The sequence below is a fragment of the Equus przewalskii genome, chromosome 31, assembly GCF_037783145.1.
Source record: "Equus przewalskii isolate Varuska chromosome 31, EquPr2, whole genome shotgun sequence".
Classification (NCBI taxonomy): Eukaryota; Metazoa; Chordata; class Mammalia; order Perissodactyla; family Equidae; genus Equus; species Equus przewalskii.
In genome coordinates, this window is record NC_091861.1 from 1557776 (window position 1) to 1584999 (window position 27224).

Genomic DNA, 27224 nt, shown 5'->3' on the forward strand with positions numbered 1-27224 from the left:
GATTCATATTTTCTAGTATTTCTAAAAATTAGTTCCATATTTTATATTTAACTATTAATTACATGTGAAATTTATTTTGTTATGATGTGAGATAAAAACTGAATTTTACTTTTCTCCAAAGTTAAGGAATTATTGTGGTACCATTTATTATAGTTATTTTTTTCCCATATACTTTGTCATGCGTTACCATCATCTATTAAATTCTTATTAAATAAACTGTTTCTGGCTGTCTCAATTCATTGATCTTTCTTTCAATTTGTGTGCCTACTCCTTATGAATTATAGCTTTATAGTATCTCTCAGTTTCTTTGGGCAAAAGTTTTCCTGAAAGCATTATTTAATATGTTGAGCAAAACCCTTCTGTTTCAACAGTATCTTGGCTCATTTCACTCATTTTTTTCTGAAGGAGTCACGCATCATTTCTAGCTTTACTTCTCTTCTCTTCTTAGCTCACGTAGGTATCACATCTCTTTCCTGAAAGGTAACAAATGGCCTAATTCCTATGCCAGGTAAACATTACTTCCTTCTTGAAACTTTCTTTTCCTTCATTCTTCAGATCTTGTATTCTTCTTTCCTTTTGTACTTCTCTTAGGGCTCCACCTCAGTATCCTGTTCTGTTTCTTCTTCCTGTCCTTATGTAAGTGGCATCCTAAGATTCTGACCTTAACTCTATTTTCAGTTCCTACTGAATTCCTGAGCTATACTGTGCTTCCTTGGTTTCAACAATATCCCTTATATAAATTACTCCCGTATCTACCTCTGTACCCTTGGATCCCATAGCTCCAAATCTTTGCTATCAAGTGCTTATTTAAATGACATCAGTCACAATAAAATCCATTGCTCCTCTGTCCCCATCCCCATTCTTTTCCTCTATACTGCTGGCAGCAGCTCAGCCTCGATAGGGAAACCTCAACATACTTTTTGTTTCCCTTGACCCAAATGGCTAGTGCCCTCTGGAATGTTGACGCTCTTGAAATGTCTGTGACTACCACTCTAGCTGCGGTGCCTCAGAAGTTCTTATCTAGCTTGAATGTAACTTCTGATATTCCCAGACGTATTTGTTCACTTCTTTATTTGTGCTCTCTATTTGATAACTACCATATTTTTAGGAGAATTGTTTAAATAATATCCTTTTAGATCGGTGTCATTTCTCATTGTGTCTGCAGCTTTTCACAAGAGTTGTGCTAGATAGGTGCTCAGTAACTTTTTTGGTTGTACTTTATGAATTGTTTACCTGGCTGTAGTCTCAGATCTTTTTAATTGATTCTCCAATTGCTGCTAGAGTTGTTTTTAAAATTATGCTAATTTTTTTACCCAAAACTCTTTCACTATCTGTATACAGAATAAATTGCAAACTCATATCATGGCAGTCAAGGTTCAAAACAGTCTGGCCTCGTCTTTGCCCTGAATGTACTATTTTTCAGCTACGCATATTCCCTGCATGTGTTTCCTTGCCATGGCGGGTTTTTCTTTTTAGAATTAATTCTTTCAATAACAAATAACAAATTTCAATAACAAATAACAAACATTTGTTATTACCTACTATATGTGGGTAATATACTATGCTGTATTAGTAATATAAAGATAGGTAAAACGTACATAGCAATCTTTTGTCAGCTTCCTTTGTATTCTCCATTTGTGGACAATCCCATCCTTCAGAACGTGAGATAATACCTTATCTGTAGAGTCTCCTCAGATCATCCCAGTGAAGATTAATCACTCTTCAAAGCATTTTTAATACTGGAGTTTCAGAATTTATCACAACTAGCTTGCTTTTCTTTAATCTATGCTTATGTTTCCTTCACTGGGTTGAATTTCTTAAGATCAGGGACTATGTCTTAATCATCATTTTATGCTCTCTTTTTTCTTCCCAGTGCCCAACACGGTGACTTTAAAATAATTGATGCTCACGAAATTGAAAATTGGTGCAAACTGAGAAGGAATATCCAAAGACTGAGGTTGAAAATCAGGAGAGAGTTGTATTACCAAAGCCAAGGAATGTTTTCAAGAAGGAGAGAGCAGTAGATGATGTTCTGAGCTCCAGAACGGAAAGAAAGGGTATAGATTGTAAATAGATTGTTGGATTTGGCAATTAAGAGGTTCTTGGGTTATCTTAACAAGAACAAATTCTTTAAAGTGGCAAGGGTAGACATCAGAGGACAGCAGATTGAAAAATAAATAGGATTCTTCTCCTTAAGTATTTTTTTTAGCTGATATTTTTATATAAATTGGCTGGGAGACAAGTTGAAGATAGATGGTGTAAATAAAGATGTAGAAGCCCACATGTATTACACTGACTTAGAGAGGATCTATATCTTTTGTACAGTGGATGAGTGGGTAGTAGGTGTGACATTATTTTAAGAAAATTTAGAAATCTACCTACGATTTTCCTCCCATTAGAAAACTACCATAGATCTACATAGAGGTCACAGGGATTCCTCCATCAAAGCTAGTGATATTTTGTATAAAGCATGGCAGAAATTATTTTGACCTGGAAACTTTTCAGAATGATTTTACAGATGTTCCATGCTTCTTTCTACTTCTTGTCCTCATTTGAATGATAATGCATTAATAATATATATCTGCCTATGTAGAATGAATGAATTTTGAAAAATGTCTCTGAGTAATTGTATACATTATTTTGATTTTTGGCATACTATATTTGATCATTTTTAAGACACATTTAACATTTCTGCAATTAGAATACCTTTTGTATTTGATGGTGTATGATAGTTTTAGTTGACAACATTTTTTTTCTTTCTTGCTGTTAACATAAAATGATGATGGAGTCCCAAGCAATGGCATCTTTGATTTGATAAAATTTGACAATATAGTAGAGAATTAAAATTTAGAGACTATCTGCCACATATTTTAATTTTACTATAACTAATGTTGAGCCAGTCTTTTTTTGTCAATAATTACATGATATTACCTCCCTCTCTTGACTACGACAATGGTTATGCGTAAAGCTGCTCTGAAAACGATGCTAGGCTCTGAAGTGGAGGTGGAGGTGGAGCAGAGGAGGAATCCGTAGGAACCTCTTTTATGTTACCTGAATTATGATTTGTGTGTGAGGAGCAAGTCTTACTTAACTGTAATTCTTATAACTTTGCAGAAACAGTAAGAGTCAGTGATTCGTGTGACGGTATAGTTAATTTCTGACCTTGAATTCGAGGATGCATTGACTGTGGTTCATGTCTTTAATCACAGACATGCATAAGTACCTACCCTGCTGCTCAGCTGTGTGCTCAGCTCTGTTAGCTGTCTTTCATTGTTCTTAGCAGAGTCCTTCATGCAGTGAAATCGTACAGCAAAGGTCCATAGTCAACTCACAGTGCCTGAAACCTGCTCCTTCCTCTCATACATCGGGGAACTGAGAGGTGCGGTGGGCGGTTTGTTGCATAAAGAGCTGGCCTAAAAGGAGAGCTGGATGCTTGGCCACAGGGAGCACCAATAAATATTTGTTGACTGAGTGGTATATCTTTTGTGTGATTAACAGGAAATGGATGGGCTTATAGTTTTAAGTGATTATGTGAGAAAAGATCGGTGGCGTAGTTAATTTTTGAAACAGGAAGAATATACATTGAAAACTGTAAGCGGAATAATGGGAGCTTCTCAGTCCGTTTTGGGCATTACTAAAATAAATTAGAAACTTAAAGCCTCGCAGTTTCTCACCACAGAAAACTGATTCAGACTTTGAAAACGTTTCTGGAGAGATCGTGGTGAATCAACAGTTGTAGAATATAACAAGTTCACATAAATCAGTTTGAGCCAATCAGCAGTCCTTTCTTTGAAATCAAATGAGTAAGTAGACATACTCCATCTATCCTTGTGCTCACTTATTGTAATAATGTCTCAGTACCTAATCCTTGAAAGAGTGAGGCAACAGCATCGTGAGGCGAAATGCAGTCTGATGATGCCTGCCTTTTCCTCTGGTAACTGAAGGTTAAATGGGTGGCAAGCAGAATGCCTTAAACAAGATTGGGATATTGATTAAAACGCTGATGTAACAGCCCGCAGTCTCCCCTTGGAAACCTGGAAAAGCTAAGCCAGCTGCTGTCTAGGAGTGCTCAGTGTCCACTGAGAGTACGCTATCTACCGTCACAATATGGTGAGGAGAGGTGTTTTATGTTTGTGTTAATTTCCCCCACTAAATCAGTAATTATTACAGCCCTGTCCCTGCTGTTTACCCTGCAGCTGTTTTTCCATTTGTCGAGAGAGCGGGTGTTCTCTGAGGACCGCACGCGTTTCTATGGTGCAGAAATCGTCTCTGCCTTGGACTATCTGCACTCCGGGAAGATTGTGTACCGTGATCTCAAGGTAAAAGGAAAAGGAGTCAGAATTTGCTTTTGCAGAGTCTATGGGGACAAACATAAAGTAATTACAAAGTTACACAGTTTGGAGAAAAGCAGATTTCATTGGGGAAAAAAGCTCTCTGTTTAAGAATGTAGTTCACTGCACTGGACAGGAAATTTCATTCGCTGATATGTACGTAGTTCCTTTATGTCTGAGTTTTTGATGTGAAAAGTAATTTTTGCTTGACTGCTCTGATCAAATGTGGTCTACCAATAAGAGACTCATTTTTCTGTAAATGACATGAGTAATGTTAGACACCTGATTAAAAGTCAAGTAACTTTGCAGGTAACATTTTAAAATGAATTTCAGTATTATATTGTAACATCCAATGTTGTATTATGAAGAAACTTTCATAATAAATAAGATTATTTATTGGGAGGAAAATACTTGTTTTTGTTTTGGCAGGGTTAAATTCCTGAGGCATTCCAATACAGCCTTATAGTAATTTGTTTAGTTTCCATTTTAAAAAGCACTGTTTTGTTTTACCAGTAATACTGACTTGACTTCTCTAAGCTCCTTTCTGATGAGACCCTCAGAATAGCTCAGGGCTTGATGAACTTTCTGGAAAGGCCAGATAGTCAATCTTTTGGGCTTTGCTGCCCATCCAGTTTCTCGCAGCTCCTCAGCTCTACGACAGTCGGGCGAAGGCAGCGTAGACGGTACGTGAACGAGTGTGTCTGGCTGTGTTTCAGTCAAACTTGATTTACAAAATCAGGCAGTTGGCTAGCTTTTGCCCACAGGCCATAGTTGGCTGACTCTTGGAGTAGCTCGTGAAAGGTAATAGTGATTCTCATGATACTATTTTGAATTAGATTGGCCATATTAAGGTAATTTGTATCATGACACATTTTGAACAAATTCTAAATGTGACAATATTACTTTCTTAAAAAGTAAATCATGTAGTAATCTTGACCTATTAAAATTTGATGCAGAATTGCTTTATTTATCAAGTACTACTTCATTAAAAATATTATTTGATTTGTAGAAATGGAAATTACATGAGTCTTTTATGAAATTCTGTTTGTATTAAATGAGGTGTATATCTACGCATTTTTTTGTGGCATGCAAGAGGAATCACAGTTATCCCCTCACTCCCATCTCACTCCTTTTTAAGCACCTGAGATTCTTAAGTTATCTAATTATTTAAGCATTTGTCTAGGTTATTTCAGGATGTTCCTATCATGTACCTTTATGTTATAAATGACCATAAGGAGTACCTATCTCTCAAAGCGTTACTTTACATGATGACAGTGAAATACAGTGTGTATGTTTGTATAGCATACTGTTATTTATTAAAATTTAGAAGAAGCTGTAAAGTACTATATTTAGGACAAATGAACGATCCAACTATAAAACATCTAGATGAGGATGAGATCTGCTAAGTGCCAGAGCGGACCAGAGACGCCTGCAAATCAACAGTATGTTTAGCCTGAAGGTTTTTATGACCAGGAGTGTGGCAGAATTCAGCATCCCTGTGTCTGATGTCTGTGTGGCCAAAGAAGACTATAATGTTTAAATGTCTTGAATCTAGAGACTTTTTAAAGAAATTAGTTATATGGCGTGACAAAACTTATAAGTTATATGGCATTTTCAAATTTACTTATAAATAGTTAGCTCTTCTCTGAGTGTACTCCTTCCACTCCCACTTTATATATGGATACATATGTATATATATTTTGGTGAGCAAGATTGGACCTGAGCTAACATCTGTTGCCAGTCTTCCTCTTTTTGCTTGAGAAAGATTGTCACTGAGCTAACATCTGTGCTAGTCTTCCTCTTTTTGCTTGAGAAGATTGTCGCTGAGCTAACGTCTGTGCCAGTCTTCCTCTATTTTCTGTGTGTGGGATGCCTCCAGAGCACGGCTTGATGAGCAGTGTGTAGGTCCACGCCCAGGATCTGAACCCAGAAACCCCAGGCCGCCGAAGTGGAGTGTGTGAATGTAACCACTATGCCACTGGGTCAGCCCCTCACTTTGTATTTTATGAATCCTATTTGTAGGGAGAAAGGGGAGGATTTCCTGGGTTTAAGGAAATGAGAATAATTTTGAAGTACTTGATAACACAGCAAAATGCTTAAAACTGGAAGATAGGATTAGCAGTCTAAAGAAAGCAATGATCATTTGATTGTCAGCGTTGGTCCCTTAATGATGTAGTGATGTAATTGGGATGGTCTTGGTCACTGTTCTCTGTTAATCATTTCTCAGTAAATGACTCAACATATTTGGACATTAAAGTTCATTTAATGAGTTTTGTTGGCCTGTCCTTTCTGATGGAATTAGACTAAATTTATTTATTTACTTATTTTTAAGATTGACACCTGAGCTAACATCTGATGCCAATCTTTTTTTTTCCCTTCCTTCTTCCTCTTTTTCTCCCCAAAGCCCCCCAGTACATAGCTGTATATTGTAGTTGTGGTCCTGCTGGTTGTGTTGTGTGGGATGCTGCCTCAGCATGGCCTGATGAGCAGTGCCATGTTCGTGCCCAGGATCCAAACCGGGAAACCCTGGGCCACCAAAGCAGAGCGCATGAACTTAACCACTCAGCCACGGGGCCGGCCCCTAGACTAAATTTATTAAACTGCCATATAAAATATTTACTTTATATATGAGTACTAGTCATGTAGTTACCATATGCATAGACCACTAACTTTGCTAGACAATTAAATGGTCTCTGCTCTGTATGCTTGGATTTTTTTAAAATATAACCTTAACTTAAAATTCTAAGTAAATGTATAGCATAGTACAGAAACCATATGAATTTACAGCAAAAAAAATACATGTAATGTGAAAAGGCAAATGTTCAGAATTTATACAAGTCTTACCTCTATCCAGAGTGCACAGGATTATGCATAATGGAATAAGATACTTTAGGTGGGATCATGGAAATTTAGAGCTGAACCGTAGTTTACACATGAGATCCTTGAAGCTGACAGGCCTCGTAAGTAACTTATTCTAAGTAGTGGACTAAGTTGGTGACATAATCAAGATATTAGAACCTGTAAATCCTAGCTCCAGGTCTAATGTTCTCTTCGTTATACCATTCTGCCTTTCTAGTGTTGCAGTGAAATCTAGATGGAGAAATGCATTGGGTTAGCTCTGGGAGGTCACCTAAAATGTGAATAAAACTGCCAAAGATAAGAGAATGCATGTTTTAGATATATTTATACCAGATGTATTAAAAATAGCATCATCAAAAACTGATTTAGATACCTACATTGATTCATCAATCTCAGATTTATCTTTATCATTCTCTTCCTAGTGACCTCGTGTTTATTTAAAGGCAAATCTATTTGAGATGCCTGTGTTTCCTGCACCTCTCAAGTGAATCAGTCTTATCCGCCACTGCCCCATTTATCATTGGAGGCAAAGCCTTTTTTGTGTGCAAGTTAATTTAAGATATTTTATCAGTTAGTATTTCCTAATAATTTGATATTCATAGCAACACATAAATTATTCCAACCTTTGTTGCACTTTAAAAAGTAATTTTGCTTAATTTTTCAATACATGTCATGGTGTGAAATTTTGTTTCAGTCAGGACCCAAATTCTTTGTGATTACATAGGAACAAGTGGTGTTGCTTCATGGTAACAACAACATTTAAAGAAATCTCTTCTGAGACTTCATCAGTAGTGCAAATTGTGTTAAAAACTTTTCTGCTTAGTTCTCATTTTGCAAGTGTAACCTTTCTTTTCAACACCCATGGCCGTCCAAGCACAGAAGAGGCTGAATGGGGGCATTTGCAAACGTGCATGCGGTAACAGTGGGATTCACTGAGAATCAACTTCTCCAAGAGTTTGTGACACAAGCGAGGGGCAGAAAACAACACATACCTTGCTGCTATATCCTGCTTGTGGAAAATTTAATCTGCTTTCTACCCAGAGTTTAATAGTTAATCATTTACATTATTAATGTTGGAAGATTTAGATAATTTCAGAGACTCAGAATGACACAAAGGGATGGCTTCAGCGAGTCCTTTACCACTGCCGGCTCAGTCTTCATTGGCCCTGGAAGCTCCCCCCGAACAAAAGCTCAGTCTGAGTGAAGACCGCACCTGTGCTTTACGTACGGAGTCTGAAGACGTGCCCCCAGCTCCCACTTCTAATCAGGCAGTCACTCTGAACGCGCTGTTTTATAGAAATTTTAAGCCACTGCTATTAAAAATCCCTTCCACCTCTAAAATTAAATTGTACTGGTGCAAGCCCAGTGGCACAGTGCCACTTCAGCGGCACGGGGTTCACTGGTTTGGATCCCAGGTGCAGACCTACGCAACGCTTGTCAAGCTATGCTGTGGCAGACGTCCCACATATAAAGTAGAGGAAGATGGGCATGGATGTGAGCTCAGGGCCTGTCTTCCCCAAAAAGAAAAAAATTAAGTTTTACTACTGGGCTATGTTCTTTATTTGTAGTTAATTCTTGAGTGGCTTGGCAACCTAGATGGGGTCTCCAGTGTTGTACGTTATGAATCCTTTTCGAGCTTAGGAAGTTTGAAAGTGAAGACATGTTTCTCTTTCAGTATTTCAGCACACTCTTTTAATTCGTGGTCATTCAGTTCCTGCAGGCCAACTTGTGTGACATTTTGGCACTTTGATGCGTGTAAACCTAAATACGCAGTGTGTAGAGGAGGATTCCTTACTGCATTCTTGGGCCTGAGGCAGTCTCGGTCCTGAACACCGAGTCTGATGTAACTGTGCTGAAAGGGGTGTAAGAGTGAGTGAGAGGAACCGTTCCTTTATATTGCTACAGTGTAGCCATCAGGGCCCTTAAGAACTGCTGTTTTCGTGCCTTTGTTTAAGCACAGTGTCACCCATTTAAATAAAATGGTACCTAAAAGATAGGTAGATAAATATTATATTCGAAGGTTTAGCAAACTTTCTAATAGCTACCTTGATGTGTGTTAAGCAGAGCTGCGCGGCCTGTGTGCCACAAATGAATTATAGGTGTGCCCCAGCCGTGGCCTCCCGCAGCCCGCCAGGGGATTTAGGAGCCCCGGGGCCAGTCAGTTCTGGCCTCAGGCAGCCTGTCCACTGATCCTGGTACATCCCGCAAATTTCATTTTTTATTGTACTATGAAGTGTAGAGGTTGGAAAGCACTGTATTAAAGACAGCTAGGATTTTTGGAGTTTAATTATATTCTGGGCACCAGCAAGAGCGGAAAGGAGCATAATAAACTTTCTTGCTATAATTTCTTGTCCATAAAGCATAGAGGAAAAATGATTTCAGTATCTACTATTTTTTCTTATATGCACTGAGTCAAGACCCTGTATCAAATAACGCCTGTCCACTTCAACTGGGTCAAAAATGTGGCCTTTTTTATGGAAACTCTGTGAGATATATGTGTAATGTTTTTTCTTTCCTTAAAGCATGAACTGTTAGATAACAGCCTTCTAACTGATACAAATAGTAAGCATTACCCAGATTTTTAATATATAATCTTTTTTTCAAACTTCCTGTTTGACTTCGTCATTGCTTTTGCCAGTGGACGCATCCATTAAGCATAAACGTATTTCCCTGCTCCCAATCTGGGAAACTAAGACTGTGGAAATAAAACAGATGCACTTAAAGTTTCATAAATAGAGAGTACCGAACAGTCAGTGATAGTATGCATTTTGCATTTTATGGCTAATGGAAGAAGGAAAGCCATGAGATTTAGGAGAGAAAACCAAAGAACAGTTATTTGTAAGTATTTTTATTCCTCCTTTATACAATAGAAAGATTCCTAAAAATGTTTGACTAAATCTTCTTTATGTTAGTGTTAAATACACTAAGGAAGTCGTTCCACTTCTCGGCAGTCCGGGGTTCGCCGGTTTGGATCCCGGGTGCGGACATGGCACCGCCTGGCAAAAGCCATGCTGTGGTAGGCATCCCACATATAAAGTAGAGGAAGATGGGCATGGATGTTAGCTCAGGGCCAGTCTTCCTCAGCAAAAAGAGGAGGATTGGTAGTAGTTAGCTCAGGGCTACTCTTCCTCAAAAAAAAATAAATAAATGTACTAAGGAAGTGATTTCCAGGTGTTTTGGTATATCCAGGCCATTGATCTGCTGTGAAAAGACTTCCAGATGATTCTGTGCATCCTTCATATCTGTGAATCACACCACTAATGGTTCCTGTCTTATGGAAACTTTCTTATGCATCTGTGTGAAATTATTATTTATTTTTTAACAAGACTGAATATTTAATTACCCCCCGATTTTTCCTTATACAAGATTAGATTTGGAGATGACATTTTTTAAAGGTGATGCATCTTTGACTATTGTTTATACTTTTGATGGACAAGTTGTTCTTGTCATTCACATTTGGCAAAATGACATTTCAAGATAGAGAAGAAAAATAATTGACAGAAGAAGGTGGACACTATTGTAAACTAACTTGCTGAAAAATTATGAAATATTTAGTTTTGTTGTTTTCTTCAAAAGAAATTATTGCATATTGGAAAGTGTTTTTAATGAAGTCATTGAGCTGACAAAAGTGTTTTATAGGATTCCACTCCTGAACTTTGCTCTTTTCTTTAAAACAGAAGTTGTCTGGAAGAGCATACACGATTTTGATAACTTACAAATCAGCCATTTAAACTCTCCATATTTAATAAGTGATCAATACCTTTGTTGAATGCTCACAATCTGTTGAGTTTTGCATTCAGTATCTCATTTAATTCTCAAAACAATCACATTGGATTGTTACAGTTATTTACCTGTGTCTTATAGATGAAGTTGAGGCACATAGAAATCAGTACCATGCCCAAGGACACACAGTGAGTAAGGGATAAAGCTTGAGTTCACATGAAAGCCCTCTGACTTGACCCCATGCTCCCACCCCTGTTGTTCTCTCCTGCTTCCCATGTAATATGCTACCTCTCACTCCATCACCATACCCTCACCCCATTTCTCTCAGTCATCCCTTAGGCCAACCTGATTTCTTACTATATCATTGTAATTTTTTTTAAAAGCTCATTTATAAAACAAGTAGGATGACCAACTCCTGGTTTGCCTAGGACTCCCCAGTTACAGAACTTTTAAGTCCTGTGTCCTGGGAAACCCCTCAGTTCTGGGCAAACTGGGACTCCTGGTCACCTTAACCTATTTCCTCACTCCAGCCACATGCCTGCATCTCACTTCATTCCTCATCCCTCAACCCTTGGTATCTTAGAGATGAGATATGAGGGTAGAGAATTAGGTACAAATCAGGATTTTTTAAAATATATATACTTCTTGGTGTTAAAAGACAGTGTTTGTACATTATGATACTTCTGTATCCATCCACTTCAAAATAGCCTTGTCAAAATGTGGAGGAGTGGTGCGTCCTGCCGCTACCATGTTTCCATGAATACTGTCCAAGGCATGTAAAGCGCATAAAGAAGGTTGACATATACACCAAACTAGGATGGGAGTGGGAATGGAATGGAGTAGATAGTATATTCATATTTTATTCAATGTTATGTATTATTTGAAGTTTTTTATGAGAATTTTTTGTATATTATGTTAGTAAAAGGGATTTATTAAATGTTTTTAAAAAGATCTTACAACATTTTAAGAACTAATTTGGTTTTGTTTTTATATATTATATATTCACATATTTATACAATAAGCATTTTTTAAAAATTAAGAGCAGAGCACATATATTTTTATTTAACAAACGAAAGATCCACTACTATATACTTGTCTTTCTCCTTATGGCAAGATAGGAGAGAAAGGAATAAGAGGGTGTTGTTTGAAAGAGGAGGGGCCTGGCCTGGTGGTGTAATGGTTAAGTTCACACACTTCGCTTTGGCAGCCCAGTGTTCGAAGATTTGGCTCCCCAGCACTGCTCGGCAAGCTACACTGTGGCAGCATCCCACATAAAATAGAGGAAGATGGGCACAGATGTTAGGTCAGTGACAATCTTCCTCAAGCAAAAAGAGGAGGATTGGCAACAGCTGTTAGCTCAGGGCCAGTCTTCCTCACCAAAAAAAAAAAAAGAGAGAGAGAGAGAAGGGAAAAGGAGAGAAAACCAGAAGCATGAAGATGAGAAAGACTAAGGCAGAGACAAAGAGATAATAGCAAGAAAGAGCAGTTGGCAAAGAAACTCTTTCTTGATGTTTCTGATTGGTTCCAGTATTCAGGACTTATTGCCATTTGGGCAAACTAGGCTTGATTTTTAAGTTGCAGTTGCTAGAGAAGTGTAAGGAAGATGCAGAGTATCTGAATTTAGATAAAATAAGAGAACTTTTACTTTTAAAAGGTTCAACAATATATTTGGAGTTCATTTAGCTTTCTGTAGACAAGTCACAAATTCGCTTCTCTGAAGTACCTGCAATTCATGAAACACGCATTGAGCATTTAGTTCAGTTGGGTAGCACAGTAAGTGCTATACCCAAGGACTTATGTCTGTTCTATCTTTCCTTCACTGAACACAACTTCGCTCCAGTTAGTTTCTGGTTTATAAGACATTGGATAATATGGCAGAGTATCATATCATCACATTCTGTGTGATTGGTGTCTGTGGTTTATGTTCCTGTGTGGAGTTCTGTTTTGAATTCGATATTGTCTTCAGAGTTCGGGTAAGCACTTTCGTATGTCATCACATTAAGGAGTAGGATAAGTATCTTCTCCTTAAATAAGTGAATTATCATTTATCCTGCCAGTATAGTTTTCACATGTGTTTCTCACGTATTCCTTTAGGTGGTGTCTACATGACCGGTCAAGGTTAGGGGACCATCTGCATAAGGCTATAAGATCACAACTCAGAACTCAAATGTATGTCTGTGTGATGATAATCATAACTTTGGGTTCAAACTAGGAGGAAAAGATGAGTTATTGTTACTGTTTTCCATTGCATTGGACTTGCACAAACTCCTTCCCTCTTGCATTTCATAATTTTCACTTGATCCAGATGATTTTGCTACTTGGTTAAACTATAAGATTCTCTTTGGTGTTTTAGAGTTAATGAGTTCCAAGAGATTCCAACTTTACAATATTTGTGCTATATATTTTCATTAACTATTGAATGTTTGACTTTGATATTCTTCTTTTTATATTTAAAAGGGTTGGTGTTTCTTTATTACAAAGAACTGCAAAAGAGGATATTGCCTTACCTTACAAAACAATATTTAGGTTTGATTTACAACCACCATCAAAAAATATTTCTGTAAGCAAATATTTTACAATAGCAATAGATTCCCAAGAGAAATTACTGAAAACCATCTATATATATCTAGGAGAAGATGCTCATCTCTTTGGGATTATTTAAATTGTAATTTATTTTTTTTGAAAAAAAAGAGTTGATGTTTGCTTTGAAAAGTTAATTAGGCTTTAGTTCTCAGAACTTGCACAATAATGACTCTTACTCTCATTCATTTAAAAATTAATAATTTTATCCTCTTTAAGTATTTATTTTTATTTTTATTTTTTTTCCGATGTACGTCATATTTCAAATTCTGGATACATTACATCCTGTTCACCACCTGAACACAAATTATAGTGCATCCCCTCACATGTGACCCTAATCAGCCCTTTTGCCCTCCCCCCTCCCCCCTTCCCGTATGGTAGCCACCAGTCCAATCTCCAGTGCTATGTTTTGTTTTGTTTTTTTGTCGTTTTTATCTTCTACTTGTGAGTGAGATCATATGGTATTTGACTTTCTCCCTCTGACTTATTTCACTCAGCATAATACCCTCAAGGTCCATCCATGTTGTCACAAATGGCTGGATTTCATCATTTCTTATGGCTGAGTAGTAGTCCATCGTGTCTTTATCCATTCGTCCCTTGATGGGCACCTAGGTTGCTTCCAAGTCTTGGCTATTGTGTATAATGCTGCAATGAACATAGGGGTGCAAGTATCTTTATGCCTTTGTGTTTTCAAGTTCTTTGGATAAATACCCAGCAGTGGAATAGCTGGATCATATGCATGTTTCTTTTTAAAGATGAGCTAGGAAGCTACAGGGTTTGTATGTACTGAAAGTTCTGTTAGCTACAACCGTGTCCTCTTTCCAGAATAGCTTACACATCATTCAATAACTTTTCAAAGCAGTATTTTCCTATTTTTGAAGACTATGGAACAAATTATGTCATTTTTCTTACTATGCAGTTGGAGAATTTGATGCTGGATAAAGACGGGCACATAAAAATTACAGATTTTGGACTTTGCAAAGAAGGGATCACAGATGCCGCCACCATGAAGACGTTCTGTGGAACACCAGAATACCTGGCACCAGAGGTAGGTTGTGGTTCCCTTCTTGGGAAAAAATAACATTGACATAGTGTTTTGCGATGTGAACCATTTAAGCATTAAAAAAAAATTGTAAGACCTAGATTTCAAGAGGAATCAAATCTATTTTGGTCCCATCTGTTTAATGTATTTATTATAAGGCAAGAAAGAATATGTAGAAATTAAATTCTATAAACTTTATGAGCACAAAGGTACTAACTATAATAGAGTAAGAAAATTTTTATTTCTTGGCCATATACATTTTGTTCCTTGATTATGCCCATTTTGATTCATTTATTAAAAGAGAATAATTGAATGACTTCAACAAGAATGTTTACAGTTTTATAAACCATCTTGGATTTTCCTTAGAAACAAAGAATGATAATTTGGATTTGTAGTAATGTGCATTTTTGTACTTCATTATTCGAAAATATTTCATTGAGAAAGTTAATGAAATGGCAGTGGCTTCATTTTGGAGTTCATGCCAAAGCAAGCTCCAACCTGTGACCTCCCCATGCTGAAGGTTCCACAAGAATTCATTGATTTGTTTATTCAACAACTATATATTATGTGTCTGCTATGTGTTGGGTATTTTTTAGGGTGATATGGTTACGGGAACAAGACGCAAAGGATCCAGCTCTCAGGGAACTTACTTGTGGTGGAGGGATACAGAATAAAAATAAATAAACCACATCATGTCATGTAATGAATAAGTACTAGGAAGAAAAGAAGACTTGGTAAAGGGGTGGTGTGGTGTGGTGACTCAAATAGTGTTCACGTTTCCATTGCTGTGTCACATGCCACTCCAGAGCCTACTGGTGAGCAACACCATTCTGTGTGATGGTGATTCTGAGTCAGGAGTGCAGCAGGGGACAGCGCGGGTGGCTTGTCTCTGCTCACAGGATGTGAGGCCTCAGCCAGAAGAACTGCAGGAGGGAGGCAACGCTGGCTGAAGGCTGGAGTCGGGAAGCATCTTTGTTCCCGTGTCTGACAGTGGATGCTGGCTGTCAACTGGTACCCTAGCAGGGCTATCAACAGGATTGTCTGTGTGCAACCTTAGCCTCTGCGCATGGCTGGGCTTCCTCATAACAAGATGGCTGCAGGGTAGTCAGACTTCTTTGGCTCTGGATTCTAAAAGTGAATGTCCGGGGTAACAAGTTAGAAGCTGCATCTTTTTTTTCCCCCACCTAGTAAACCATCAAGAAATGTTTTATTAGTTTTTTTGAAAATTTCTTTTCTTAGTACATTTTTTATAATTTTATTACAGTATAAGTCACATACCATAAAATTCAGCCTTTTAAAGGACAGATTAGTGATTTTTAGTATGTTCACAAAGTTGTGCAACCATCACCAGTGTCTAATTCCAGAATATTTTCATCACTCCAACAAAGAAATCCCATACCCATTAGTTCCCTGGCCTCCCCTCCCCCTAGGCAACCACTAGTCTACTTTCTGTCTCTATAGATGTACCTATTATGGACATTTCCTATAAATGGAATCATATAATACGTGGCCTGTTGTGCCTGGCTTCTTTCGCTTAGCGTAATGTTTTCAAGATTCATCCATGTGTTAGCATGTTATCAGTACTCCATTCCTTTTTATTGCCAAATGATACTCCATTGTATGGACATACCACATGTTGTTTATCTGTTAAGCAGTTGATGGACATTTGGGTTGTTTCCACTTTTTGGCTGTAATGCTGCTGTGAATTTTCGTGTATGCATCTCCTTTTATGACCTGGTTTCAGAAATTACACGACATAATTTCTGTCATATGCTTGCAGTTAAGCAGTCCTAAGCGTACACAGATTTAAGGGACAGTGACATTGACCCCACCTCTCAATGGTAGAAGAGCGCGTGAGATGGGAGATGATGTTGCAGCTACCTTTGGAAAATATAATCTTCTGTAAATGGGATGTTCAGGGAAAGTGATGTTTGACCAGAGACCTGAATGCAAGGAAGGAGGCAGCTGTTGCCTAAATAGAGGGGAAGAACTTTACAAACACAGAGAGTAGCTGCAGTAAAGCCCTGAGGCAGGAGCACGCTCGGTTCTCCCTCAGACTCTGAGAAGGCTAGTGTGGCTGGAACCGCACGGGGAGGCCTTGCTCTGTGCTGAGTGCGGGCTGCGATTCAGTGAGCACGGGCTATGTGCCATCTGCTAGATAAGTGCGTGGCATATTTGAATAACCTTTTGTAATAGCAAACTTGATCTTTTTAAAGGTGATGGAACTGAGGATCAGAATTTTTTTTAAAAAATATATTCTGGGGGCCGGCCCTGTGGCCGAGTGGTTAAGTTCATGTGCTTCACTGCAGCAGCCCAGGGTTTCGCCAGCTAGGGTCCTGGGCATGGACTTGACACCGCTCATCAAGCCATGCTGAGGTGGCGTCCCACATGCCACAACTAGAAGGACCCACAACTAAAAATACACAACTATGTACCAGGGGGCTTTGGGGAGAAAAAGGAAAAAAATAAAATCTTTAAAAATATATATATATAGTATATATATATATATATTCTGTACACAGCTAGGAGGTGGTGGAGACAGAATTAGGATTCTAACTAGATTTGTCTTATGAAACCTACTTTGACTTTTTAACTGTATACATCATGGCCCCCAAGAGTCACAATTTCAAGGCCACTTAGACATGTAAATAATTGTAATTTTAAAATGGATAATTTGTAAATACTCAACAGGAAAAAGTAACCAAAAGAAATTAGGAAGTAGGAATACATTTAGAATGATACCCGCATTCCTCATACATGGAGTAACTCATACCAGTTTATTACCATAATAGTTCTTTTCTACTAGAGATTAAATTTACATTTCAACAATGTTGAGTTACTATAAACAAGTGCTAATAATTTGAAATACAGTAAATTTCCAACTATTATTTTCTTGAGGGGTGCCAAAAATACCATTTTCTCTGTTACAAATCTGGAGTTTACAATTCTCCATTTTTGTGGAGATTTTAGAAACACTATTCCTTGTTTATTCAAATACAAGATCGTATTTTCTAGACCAGGATTGTTCTTGTGAATGTCATGAACAACAAATTCTTTGTTCTCTGGAGTTCAGTTACCGTCCTGTAGATTTGCCTTGGATGATGATAGCCCGCATTTAGAATAACAAAATTAGTTGTGTCACAATTAGGGGAGACTATTTCTGAAGAAGATAAATAGATCTCATTTCAGAGGCAGATGATCTCCTAAGAAACAAAGATTGTTTTATATGCAAATGTCATCAACTGAAGAACAAAACCAAGAATTTAATGCAAGAGTCCCATTGTTTCTAAATAGAAAGTTTACAATTCACAAGAAATTTTCAATTTCTTTTTCAAGACAAATAAGAAAACATTTCTGTTTACCTTTTTTTAAAAATATTGCGAAAGTCTAGCCTTTAAAAGCAGCTTATATCCCCATGGCTGATACATGTTGATTCATAATTGAAATCTTGGCACCTTGTTTTTATAGGGTAGAGTGACCATTATAGTTACCATCTGAGGATGACAAATCGTGACACAACTAATTTCTCATGCGGTTCTAATTCTTATATTTTAAGTATTTGTGTCAAACCCTAGATTTTTGTTAAATCGGGGTAACTTTGGATGTGTTTACTCTTACTCTTAAAACAAGAATTTAAGTCCTCTCTCCTCTCCAGTATGGACCATTTCACTGAAGAACATTCATTCATAAAGGAATATTTATTGAACATTTATTAGGTGTTGTGCATTGTGTTAGGTGCTAGGAATACAAAGATAGTAAGAAATGGTTTTTGTCCTCAAGTAGCTTGCTGCTTACTAAGATGGTAAAGATATGGAAAATTATTGCTGTGCAAGAAAAGAGTAGCTTTACTGGAGTTATGTACAGTGTAGTAAAGGAGAAGGAAGGGTGCGTGCACCTGCTGAGAGGATCCAGTGGCAGTAAATGGGAAGCAGGAAAAGAAGAACCTGGACACATGGGTCGAGAGGGGCATGCAGAGGAGTTTAGATTTGATCTCACAGATGAGGGAAAATCACTTTTGACGTGAGAGCAAGGCAGTAATGTGGTCAGATACACGTGGTCGGAGTTAGGAAGGGCTTCGCAAGACGCTGAAACCAGCCTCTGCCCTCTGCTTGGGGGGAGGTCTCTCGCTTCTTTGAACCCAGAAATTCCTAGTCCATGCCAATATGAACGCCAGACTTTTCTTGGCAGTATATTAGGAGTGGTTGTTTATCAGAGCTGGAACACATTCCTGAGTACCAATTCTCTGTCAGTGTTTTCCCTTCTCTTCTCTTGGAGAGGACTTGTTTTCTCATTGTGGAGAGATCTTATTGCAGCCTGTACCTCATCTAGTGTGGTCATCCTTTACCTTTTGAGTTGTTTTGATCTGGTAGAAATGCTTTGCTGTTTGAAGATAGATGAAGGATATTTAATCGATACCTCAAAAAGGAGTTAGAAATCAGTTCCAAACCGATTTATTAACTGTCCTGTGTATCAGACACAGCTGACTTTTAGATAAACTTAAATTTTAAATGAACTTAAGTTTCTTTGTGGCAAAGACCACCAGACAAGATAAGTCTGATAGTATAAAAATGCCATTTGTTGAAAAAAGGATATTTTCAAAAGTATTTCTTCTCTTACTGCTTTTGATGTAGAATTATAGCTCTTTATCGTTAAAGAGAAAAATCATGTCTTTTTTTTTAAGAAGTTGCGGAGATACAGTCCAAGTAGGCATAAGCTATGAGTGTGCTGTATCTCCAAAACTGCTTCAGTGTATTCAGGTTTCAATGAGTGTTTTTTTGCTCTTATGTTAGAAGGAAATAAACTTGACCTGCCATACATTATGGGCCATAAGATATTGTGAGGCGATTTTGTTTTTGCAATCTATACCATATTTCCACACCCAGAAATTATAAAGGAAATTAGAAATCACATATAAAGTCTTACTGTTGGATTTGATTATTGGGTCTGGCTCTCGTTGAATCCAAACCGTTTTATGCAGCACTAATTATTGGAGTCTCAGCTTCGCTCTTGAGTTAGCAGTACCTGATCAACTTCCCAACTGTAAACCAGTCTGAAAATCAAATGGAGCTCACATGCAAGACCCAACAAAATTAAAAGTGTTAAGTACGTTTTGGCAGTGCACTTTTATTATGCCCAGTCCTCAAATGTACCAGCAGATAATCATCTGAATGTTAGTTATTTCTCACATGCTTATGTGATCACGCAAAAAGTACATGCTAAAAAGAAGCAGATGGTGACAGATGGGGAAGGTTGAATAAGGTGGTTTTGGAAACCTAGAGAAATGCACTTCTGTAATAGTGTAAAAATAAAAATTATTTGATAATCAAGTTAGGACTAACAAAAAGATTGCATACAATGACTTGATTGTTGGAAAATATATAGCGTCTAGTTGTGGTTGCTATTCAGAAAAAAAAAAGTATACAATTTTATTTCGTATAAGTGTAAAATATTTTTTTCAGTGGCTGAAAATGCATTTTTGGATGCATTCTTGGTTTTCAGAACCTCATTTTTAGAAAACAGTCCCTTGCTGTCATTTTATTCACTTTTCTTTTGAAAAGATATCTTTAATGTCTTTTATATAATACATAGTTTGAAAATATCTGAAATAGATCAGAATATTTTGATAACTACTTTGGTACAAAGATTTGCTCAAAGTCGTTGTGACACGATATAGATAATAGCACAAATGGAAGTTAAATTCTCTATATATTTAAAGCCAAAGATATACATTAACTTATTCAGAAGGAGTTGAGAGAATCCTATCAATTAAGGGTAAAGATAGTTGCTAGCATGGAGTGGTGTAGTTGGGGGAGGAGTTGAAACCTAAATTGGTTTAAATGTATTAAATGCAATTTTATTTGTTTATTTTAAATACAACAAAAAATAAGTGTAAGAGACATCATTTTATGGGCTCTTGACAATGTTGTCTTTAGGAGATTTTAAGAGAAATGAATGAGGCCAAAGTTACATATGTTTTCACATTTGATCTGTAGGTAAAAATAGTAGCACACGTAGTTAGATTTTGCTTAGCCCTTGGACAAAATTCTATTTCTAACAGATTGTGAAACTAAGTCTTCAAACTTCTAAGCTTTTTGTAAAAATAAAAGTTATTTTAGCCAACTTTCTAAAACTGTGCCCGTCCCTGGTATTTTACTTAATTACTAATAATTCATGTGACACCTGTCCTCTTAAGGTATTTTTGAAAACCCTCATCTTTCTCACGGTTCTGAGAAGTTCTCATCACCAGCACTGAGGGCAGAATTAAGTAGAGGAGCACTAGTTAGTGCAGATAGCAGTCGTTGGCTTTATTGTTGGAGTTCACATTTAAGAACTTCCAGCTGTCATATGAGGTAGCTTACTATCTATACTGTTGCTATATAATGTTAAAAACCATCCCATTTTGTCCCCAACTTGGATGCTGTTTCACTGTGGACTAGAATGGTATCTTTTAGTTCAGTGTCACTGTCTCTCCGTGTTTACACTCAACGGCTCTACTCCCCTGGAGCTCTGTCAGTTCCTGGCGTAATTATTCCTCACCTACAGTTCTCTTCAGGGTTACGTGGGCTTTGGCTTTGACAGTCAGAATGTTTGCATTCAGTACTTTGGAGTGGTTCTAGTTTCAGCACAAAGTTTAATTTTAAATTCTCTGAAGCATAAGAACATATATAAAACTAATCCTAACTGGGAGCATTAGTGATTACCTGGAGCATTCTACAGTGTCTAATTTTACTTGGGTAACAAAGACCCAGTTTCTTGGAATCCAATACTGTCTATTTCTTCAGGATAAAAAGGAAGTATAGACATCTCTGAGAAGATATGTGTAAGTGTGATTTAATCGCCTGTATTGTATCCGTTTAGTTTTTCTCTTGCTCAAGAATGTTGCCTGTTCTAACCAGAGATTGCTTTGAGAGTGTGCTGTAGGATGTGTGCAGATGCTTGTGTGTGAGCGCTAGGAAGTGGCCATGGCGCTTACAGCATCCTCATTCACAGTGAATGCCAGTTACAGCTTCAGATTAAGAATTATTAGAGTAGCTGAGAACTGGGCATAAAAATATGCTTATGAAGAAAATGCCATGAAACCATGAAATTCGTAATTCTTATGAAATATATACTTCTCCTGAAGCTGCAATACAATTTAGAATCTGAATTAGAAGATTTGTGTGGTTTTTCCTTTTAGCAAATTCCTGTGATGTTAAGAATATGTAAAGGATTTCCATAAAGATAAAATGTATATAAATGTGTGTTTATGTATAAAACACACACATCAGTTACCTGAAATATAAGGTTACCAGAAAAAAAAAATTTTTTTGCAGTAGTGGTAAGTTGGTTCATCCAAGTTCTCAGTTTACTTTCACAACATAGGTGTGCAGACAGTTTGTTTAGATGTTTAATTTTTTCCCATCTGTTCTGCCAGGATTACTGATTGAGCAGGAAGCCACGCCAGGGCACACGTAGCCTCCTTGCAGTTGCATGCCTTGGGTGCACTGTGTGGCTGCCGCACCAGCTGAGAGAGGTGTCCCTCCGGCCCCCCAGTAAACCCCCATTGGTAGAAGAATATTGGAATGAACAAGTTTTTTGAAAGTGCCATTAGCCAAATAAATGTTTATGTTAGGAAATTTAATTGATGGTATCATTTTAAAATACATAGTTTATTATTAGTATCATTCATTGAAATTAGTGACCATTCAAGAGCTGTTCATGGTGACTTTAACTCACCTGGCTGTTTTATAAATGAAAGCGTCTACATCAAACGGTACCAAATATTAATCAGATATTGCCAGAATATTAATAATAATTGGTACTTATTGTGACGTCCTTGAATCTTAGGTTTTATTATGTCAGCAAGTGAAGCCATCTCTGGCCGCCAGTGGAAAAACGGAAACTAAGCCTGGTTTCCTAGAGTTTGTGCTCTGTTTGGATGTTGGATTTGATGTTACTTATCATTATTTTTTCACGTTTATGTTTCTTTTAGTGTTCCAAATCCCCACTTGTCCTTTATCTCTGGACATTTGTTTGTAATGCAGTTATAAAGTAGAGCTGCCTCTGTGGTTACAGAGGACTGTGGGCATGGAAGGAAACAGGAAATGTCTGCATTCATGGTTAAACCTGGGGTTCAGTTTAAACGTCAGCAACACTGACTTTATGGAAGAGAGACACTTTCTTTAGATGAGGTCTTCAAGATAAGTGTTTTACTGGATTATTTCTCTCGGGCAGGTTTTCCCCTACATTTACGTCCAAGTTGTCCGTGTTTCACTGTAATGGAGTTGAAGTGTTCTTTACTGTTGGTGTACCCCTTCATTACCATGATCAGACCCTGTGCATCAGCCCCTCATGGTAACCAGGAAGTAAATTATCTTTTTTGGTAGAAAAAAATCATCAGAGGTATCTAGAAGGAATTGCAACTCTTAGGTTAAAGAATGTAAATTTTATACGTTACTGTAATTTTGGAAAAAGAAGTGCTTTGAGTAAGGGAGAAAAATTATCTTCCAAAAATCATATAAAAGAGGCTGTGGATTTTAATTTTACTCTGGAATTTCTAGAGTATTTCAAAGTATTGTGTTTTGAAATAATTTAAATTGAAGGCAAGAGAAAGAAACAGGGTAACATGTTTTATAGTATATATCCACGTAGAATATTACAATCACTTTTATTTTTATTTCCTGTGTATTTCATCTTCCAGCTGTTTGGAGGTAGGAGTTGACCAGAAGCCTTTCTTTTTAATCAATAGCAAAGACTCAGAGAAGAGTGCTGGCTGAGTTGTTAGGTTATTTTCTCCTCCATGTTGCTGAAGTTTACGTGTCAGTAAGACAGTACGTTACATCAGATTTGTTCAGTTCAAGTGAGACAGCAGACAGTTCTAATTGCAGCATTATGTATCTGTACATCAATTAAAGCACGGATGTTCGGAAGCAAAACCACTTATTTTGAGAATCAGTGTTCATTTTACAAAGCTAAATAAAATATATTTTATTTTATCAAACAGATTTTTTTACAATGCAGTTTTATTTTTCAGTTGCTTATTTCTCTTCACAAATAAAACCCTTTTTTTATGTACTCACTTTCCCTTCTGGCTTCAAACCAGGTATTTAAACAAAAATAAAGGATTGCCAGTTTTGCCAGCTGGGGATGAGAACCCGGCTGGTGAAATGTGGGTTCGGAAGGCAGTTAATCCAGCTTTTATGCTTTTTATGGTTTTATGAAAAAAGAGGTTAAAAACCACATTTGGCTCTTTTTCGTATGTGCCACTGTTTTGTTGGTGTTGTAGGAATGCATAAAAGATTACTTAGATTTTAAAATTTGTTGTCATTAAGTAAAATCCTGCGTCTATTAGATAAAGGCCCACAAACAGTACATTCTGCTAATTGCATGTGAGATAGATTCTTGGAAAATCAAAAGTCACTGCTATTTAAAAATTATATAGACAGCATTTCCTTTAAGTACACGAGTAGAGTTTCTTCTACTTCTTTAGGTTATTTCTTGTTTTTTGTATGTTCTCAGGTTACTCATTTCAAACAAGTAGAAATTTGAAATATTTTTGGCTAAATATAGGAACTAGAATTTGATTTTTTTCCTGAAAATATTTTGCTTAGTTTGTGGTTTGCAAAAGATTTTTGGAAAAACATAGGAACTGGGCTTGTGTTTCTGTCTTGCCAGTGCAGCTCCTAGTCTTCAGCCACAAAACAGACAATGATGCAATTGAAGTAAAAATCTTTCCATAACATTTGAAGAACACTACTGAAGAGATCTTTAAGCAACAGTTTTTTCTTGAGATTGTGTTCTCCATCTTTAAATACCTTGTTTACCAAAGTGCCTTTCGTCATAGTATTTATAGGTAATCATCGTGTAACTGTCAAAAATACCATGTGCAATTGTATGAAATTATTGGTAAATTTTGAATCAAAGTCACAGAGAAGTAATCTTCAACAACGCATTTCCTTAAGTCAAACTAAGAAAGTTTGGAACATGAGTACTACTTTGTTGTGTATCAAATTTTCTCTTAGGTAATCAGTTATGAGATTTTTTAATTAATAAATTTCATGTGTATGGTTTCTTGATCTGTTTTTCCCGAAGCTAAGAGGATTAGATAAAGTAAGCTTTAAGATTATTCAAATACAGTAACTTAAAATAAAATATTGAAAGTTCCAAAGAAATGAAGAAAATTCTACTAGGTGAGGACTTAGCAAGTAGAAAGGGAAAGTCTGATTTCTCCCAGGACAAGGGGCAAGTTCCCACATTCCGGTTTGAGCAGGTTGCGCTAACATAGCCTACCTGATACTTTCATATCATTTCTTACTAAATTTATTTGGCATGTCATGTATTTCAGGAAACAAATTTAAGGGCACATCCCACCCAGATATTGAGTCCATAACTTTTGTTGTTTGTGCGTAACAGGAGTTTTTGTTTGAGGTACTAAAGCTTTGGACGCTAAACTTGATCGCGACCCGAACAGTAGATCTTTGTGTTCACTTTGTTGACTACATATTTCCTGAAAGAGTGTAACTGTGTGGGGCTCCAGAAGTTTTCACATTTGTGTTCATGGTTGTCATGCCCTGTCCTCTCCTCTGTTACAGCCTTTGTTTCCTCCTGTCTCTCACTGTCTGGTTTGTATTTCTTCGTTCTTAATGCAGGAGTGTGTAAGGCACATTCTGTGCTCTCTAATCAGCATAGCTCAGCTCTAAGTTGTTACTTAACGTCCACATTAGTGGAACCGGAATGAAAAATTAAGCTGGCCTAAGAGAAAATATGCAAACATGCTAACGATTTTCATTTGATCCTTAGTGCATTCATATTCTCATTTCTTTGCAATTTGTTGTGTGACCTATCCCTTTTTTTGTACACTGACCTTTCCTGGATATGTATTGAACATTCCACATATTTGGTGTGAAGATGTCAGAATAGCCTACCTACGCTTTGAAAGTTAGGATTCAATTTTATGTAAAAATCTTATGTTTTATAAATAATGCTTTAAAAGTTAATGTGTAATAATTAATCACTGGTTTCACTTTTAGGTGTTAGAAGATAATGACTATGGCCGAGCCGTGGACTGGTGGGGCCTAGGGGTTGTCATGTATGAAATGATGTGTGGGAGGTTGCCTTTCTACAACCAGGATCATGAGAAACTTTTTGAACTAATACTAATGGAAGACATTAAATTTCCTCGAACACTCTCTTCAGATGCAAAATCATTGCTTTCAGGGCTCTTGATAAAGGATCCAAATAAACGGTAAGCAAAAATAACACTCAGTGTGTTACTGTTGAATGTGGTTAGAAATTGTGATATGGAAATTCATTCAAATATAACTAACTCCAAGAAGCAATGTATTTGGTATAGACATCTTCCCACTGAGATGCTGACTTATTTTTAACTGCATAATATAGAACATTTTTTTAAATTTCCTCAACTCTTTCCTAACTTGGAAATTTTATGCAGATTTTACCAAATAAGGATTGGAGAGTTTTATTATCCATTTTATGAGTGAGAAGTTTCTTAATTGCCCTGGTACTTGCTATTGTGGGGATCCGAGGATCCTTTTTCCTCCTTTCAGTCTGTGGGCCTTTATATTTCTGCTGATTTACATTATAGAAAGAACAAAACTGTCTCTACACTCTCCTCCCACCCCAACAACCTATGTTAACATATCTAAGTGCTTTTTTGATTTGTCATTTGAAGATATTCTTTCCGATGAGTGGCTGAAAGGATTACTGGCAAAAAAAATCTTTACACACTTGTGTTTCTATTTTTGTAGCTACAGCCATGACCTGAAGAATCCTAGAGCCCTTTGTTTAAAGAGCTGCAGTATTCTTTGTTGATGTTTGTGTAATCATTTACACATACATTTTATGTCATCTATGAAAGGACTATTAGTTTTAAAATATCCATTAATATGTGTTTGTGCCTATATGTATTTGTGTGTTTATAGCCATCCTTACACCTATATCTATATCTATAGATATATATGTATCAGTATTTCTCTGCAAACCTCTTAGATCTTAAGTATCTTGAGGATAGACCATTTCATATACTGTTGAATCTTCCATAACGCCTCGCATAATGTTTTTTTACTATGTTATATTTATGGTAGATGCTCAGTATGTATTTATTGGCAAACTGAATTAATGAGTGAAGGAATAAATGAACCCTAAAATGTGGGCATTGTCTACCTTAGAGATGGTTTTCCTTACTTGCTTCTAGCTTTTAAATGTAGGAGGAACGTGATTTTCATTTAACAGAAATAAGTAAACATACCTTTTTTTTTTTTGCGTTGTGGAGGACCATTCAAAAATGTGTTTCATGATCACATAACTGAGATCTTACGTCATGTTCGTAAAGTAACTTTGTTTTCTTTTTTGGGGCATTTGCACGTCTGTTCTCTCCCTTGCTTTTTCAGTAGCCTTGTAGAGTTGATAGGGGAGATGTTATTCTCAGTTCCATTTGATTGAAGAGAAAATAGAGGCCCCGAGAGGGGAAGTGATTTATTGTAGGTCTCACAGGAACTTTGTGTCAAGCAAGAGTAGAAATCAAGTTCCTTGGTGCCTATTTGATATTTATGTTTCTTATTTACAATGCATCAATTTCTCAGTTGTTTCAGGTTTTGAAATGTGTTCCATTTAACGTGATTATTTCACAATTAATGTAACAAGGGTACTTGGTGATCTTTAAACAGAACTAGGATTTCCATTTTATCTGC

The 27224-nt window shown here is 36.9% G+C and overlaps 1 protein-coding gene across 4 annotated transcripts in view; it reads left to right on the forward strand.

The window, feature by feature from the left end:
• The window catches only part of AKT3 (AKT serine/threonine kinase 3), a 326388-nt gene that overhangs the window by 247824 nt on the left and 51340 nt on the right, over positions 1 to 27224 (forward strand). For all 4 annotated transcript variants that reach the window (XM_070602171.1, XM_070602173.1, XM_070602174.1 and 1 more), the window contains 3 exons: positions 4197 to 4319; positions 14413 to 14541; positions 25545 to 25759. In XM_070602171.1, coding sequence (XP_070458272.1) covers positions 4197 to 4319; positions 14413 to 14541; positions 25545 to 25759 — 467 coding nt within the window. The remainder of the gene's footprint in view (positions 1 to 4196; positions 4320 to 14412; positions 14542 to 25544; positions 25760 to 27224) is intronic.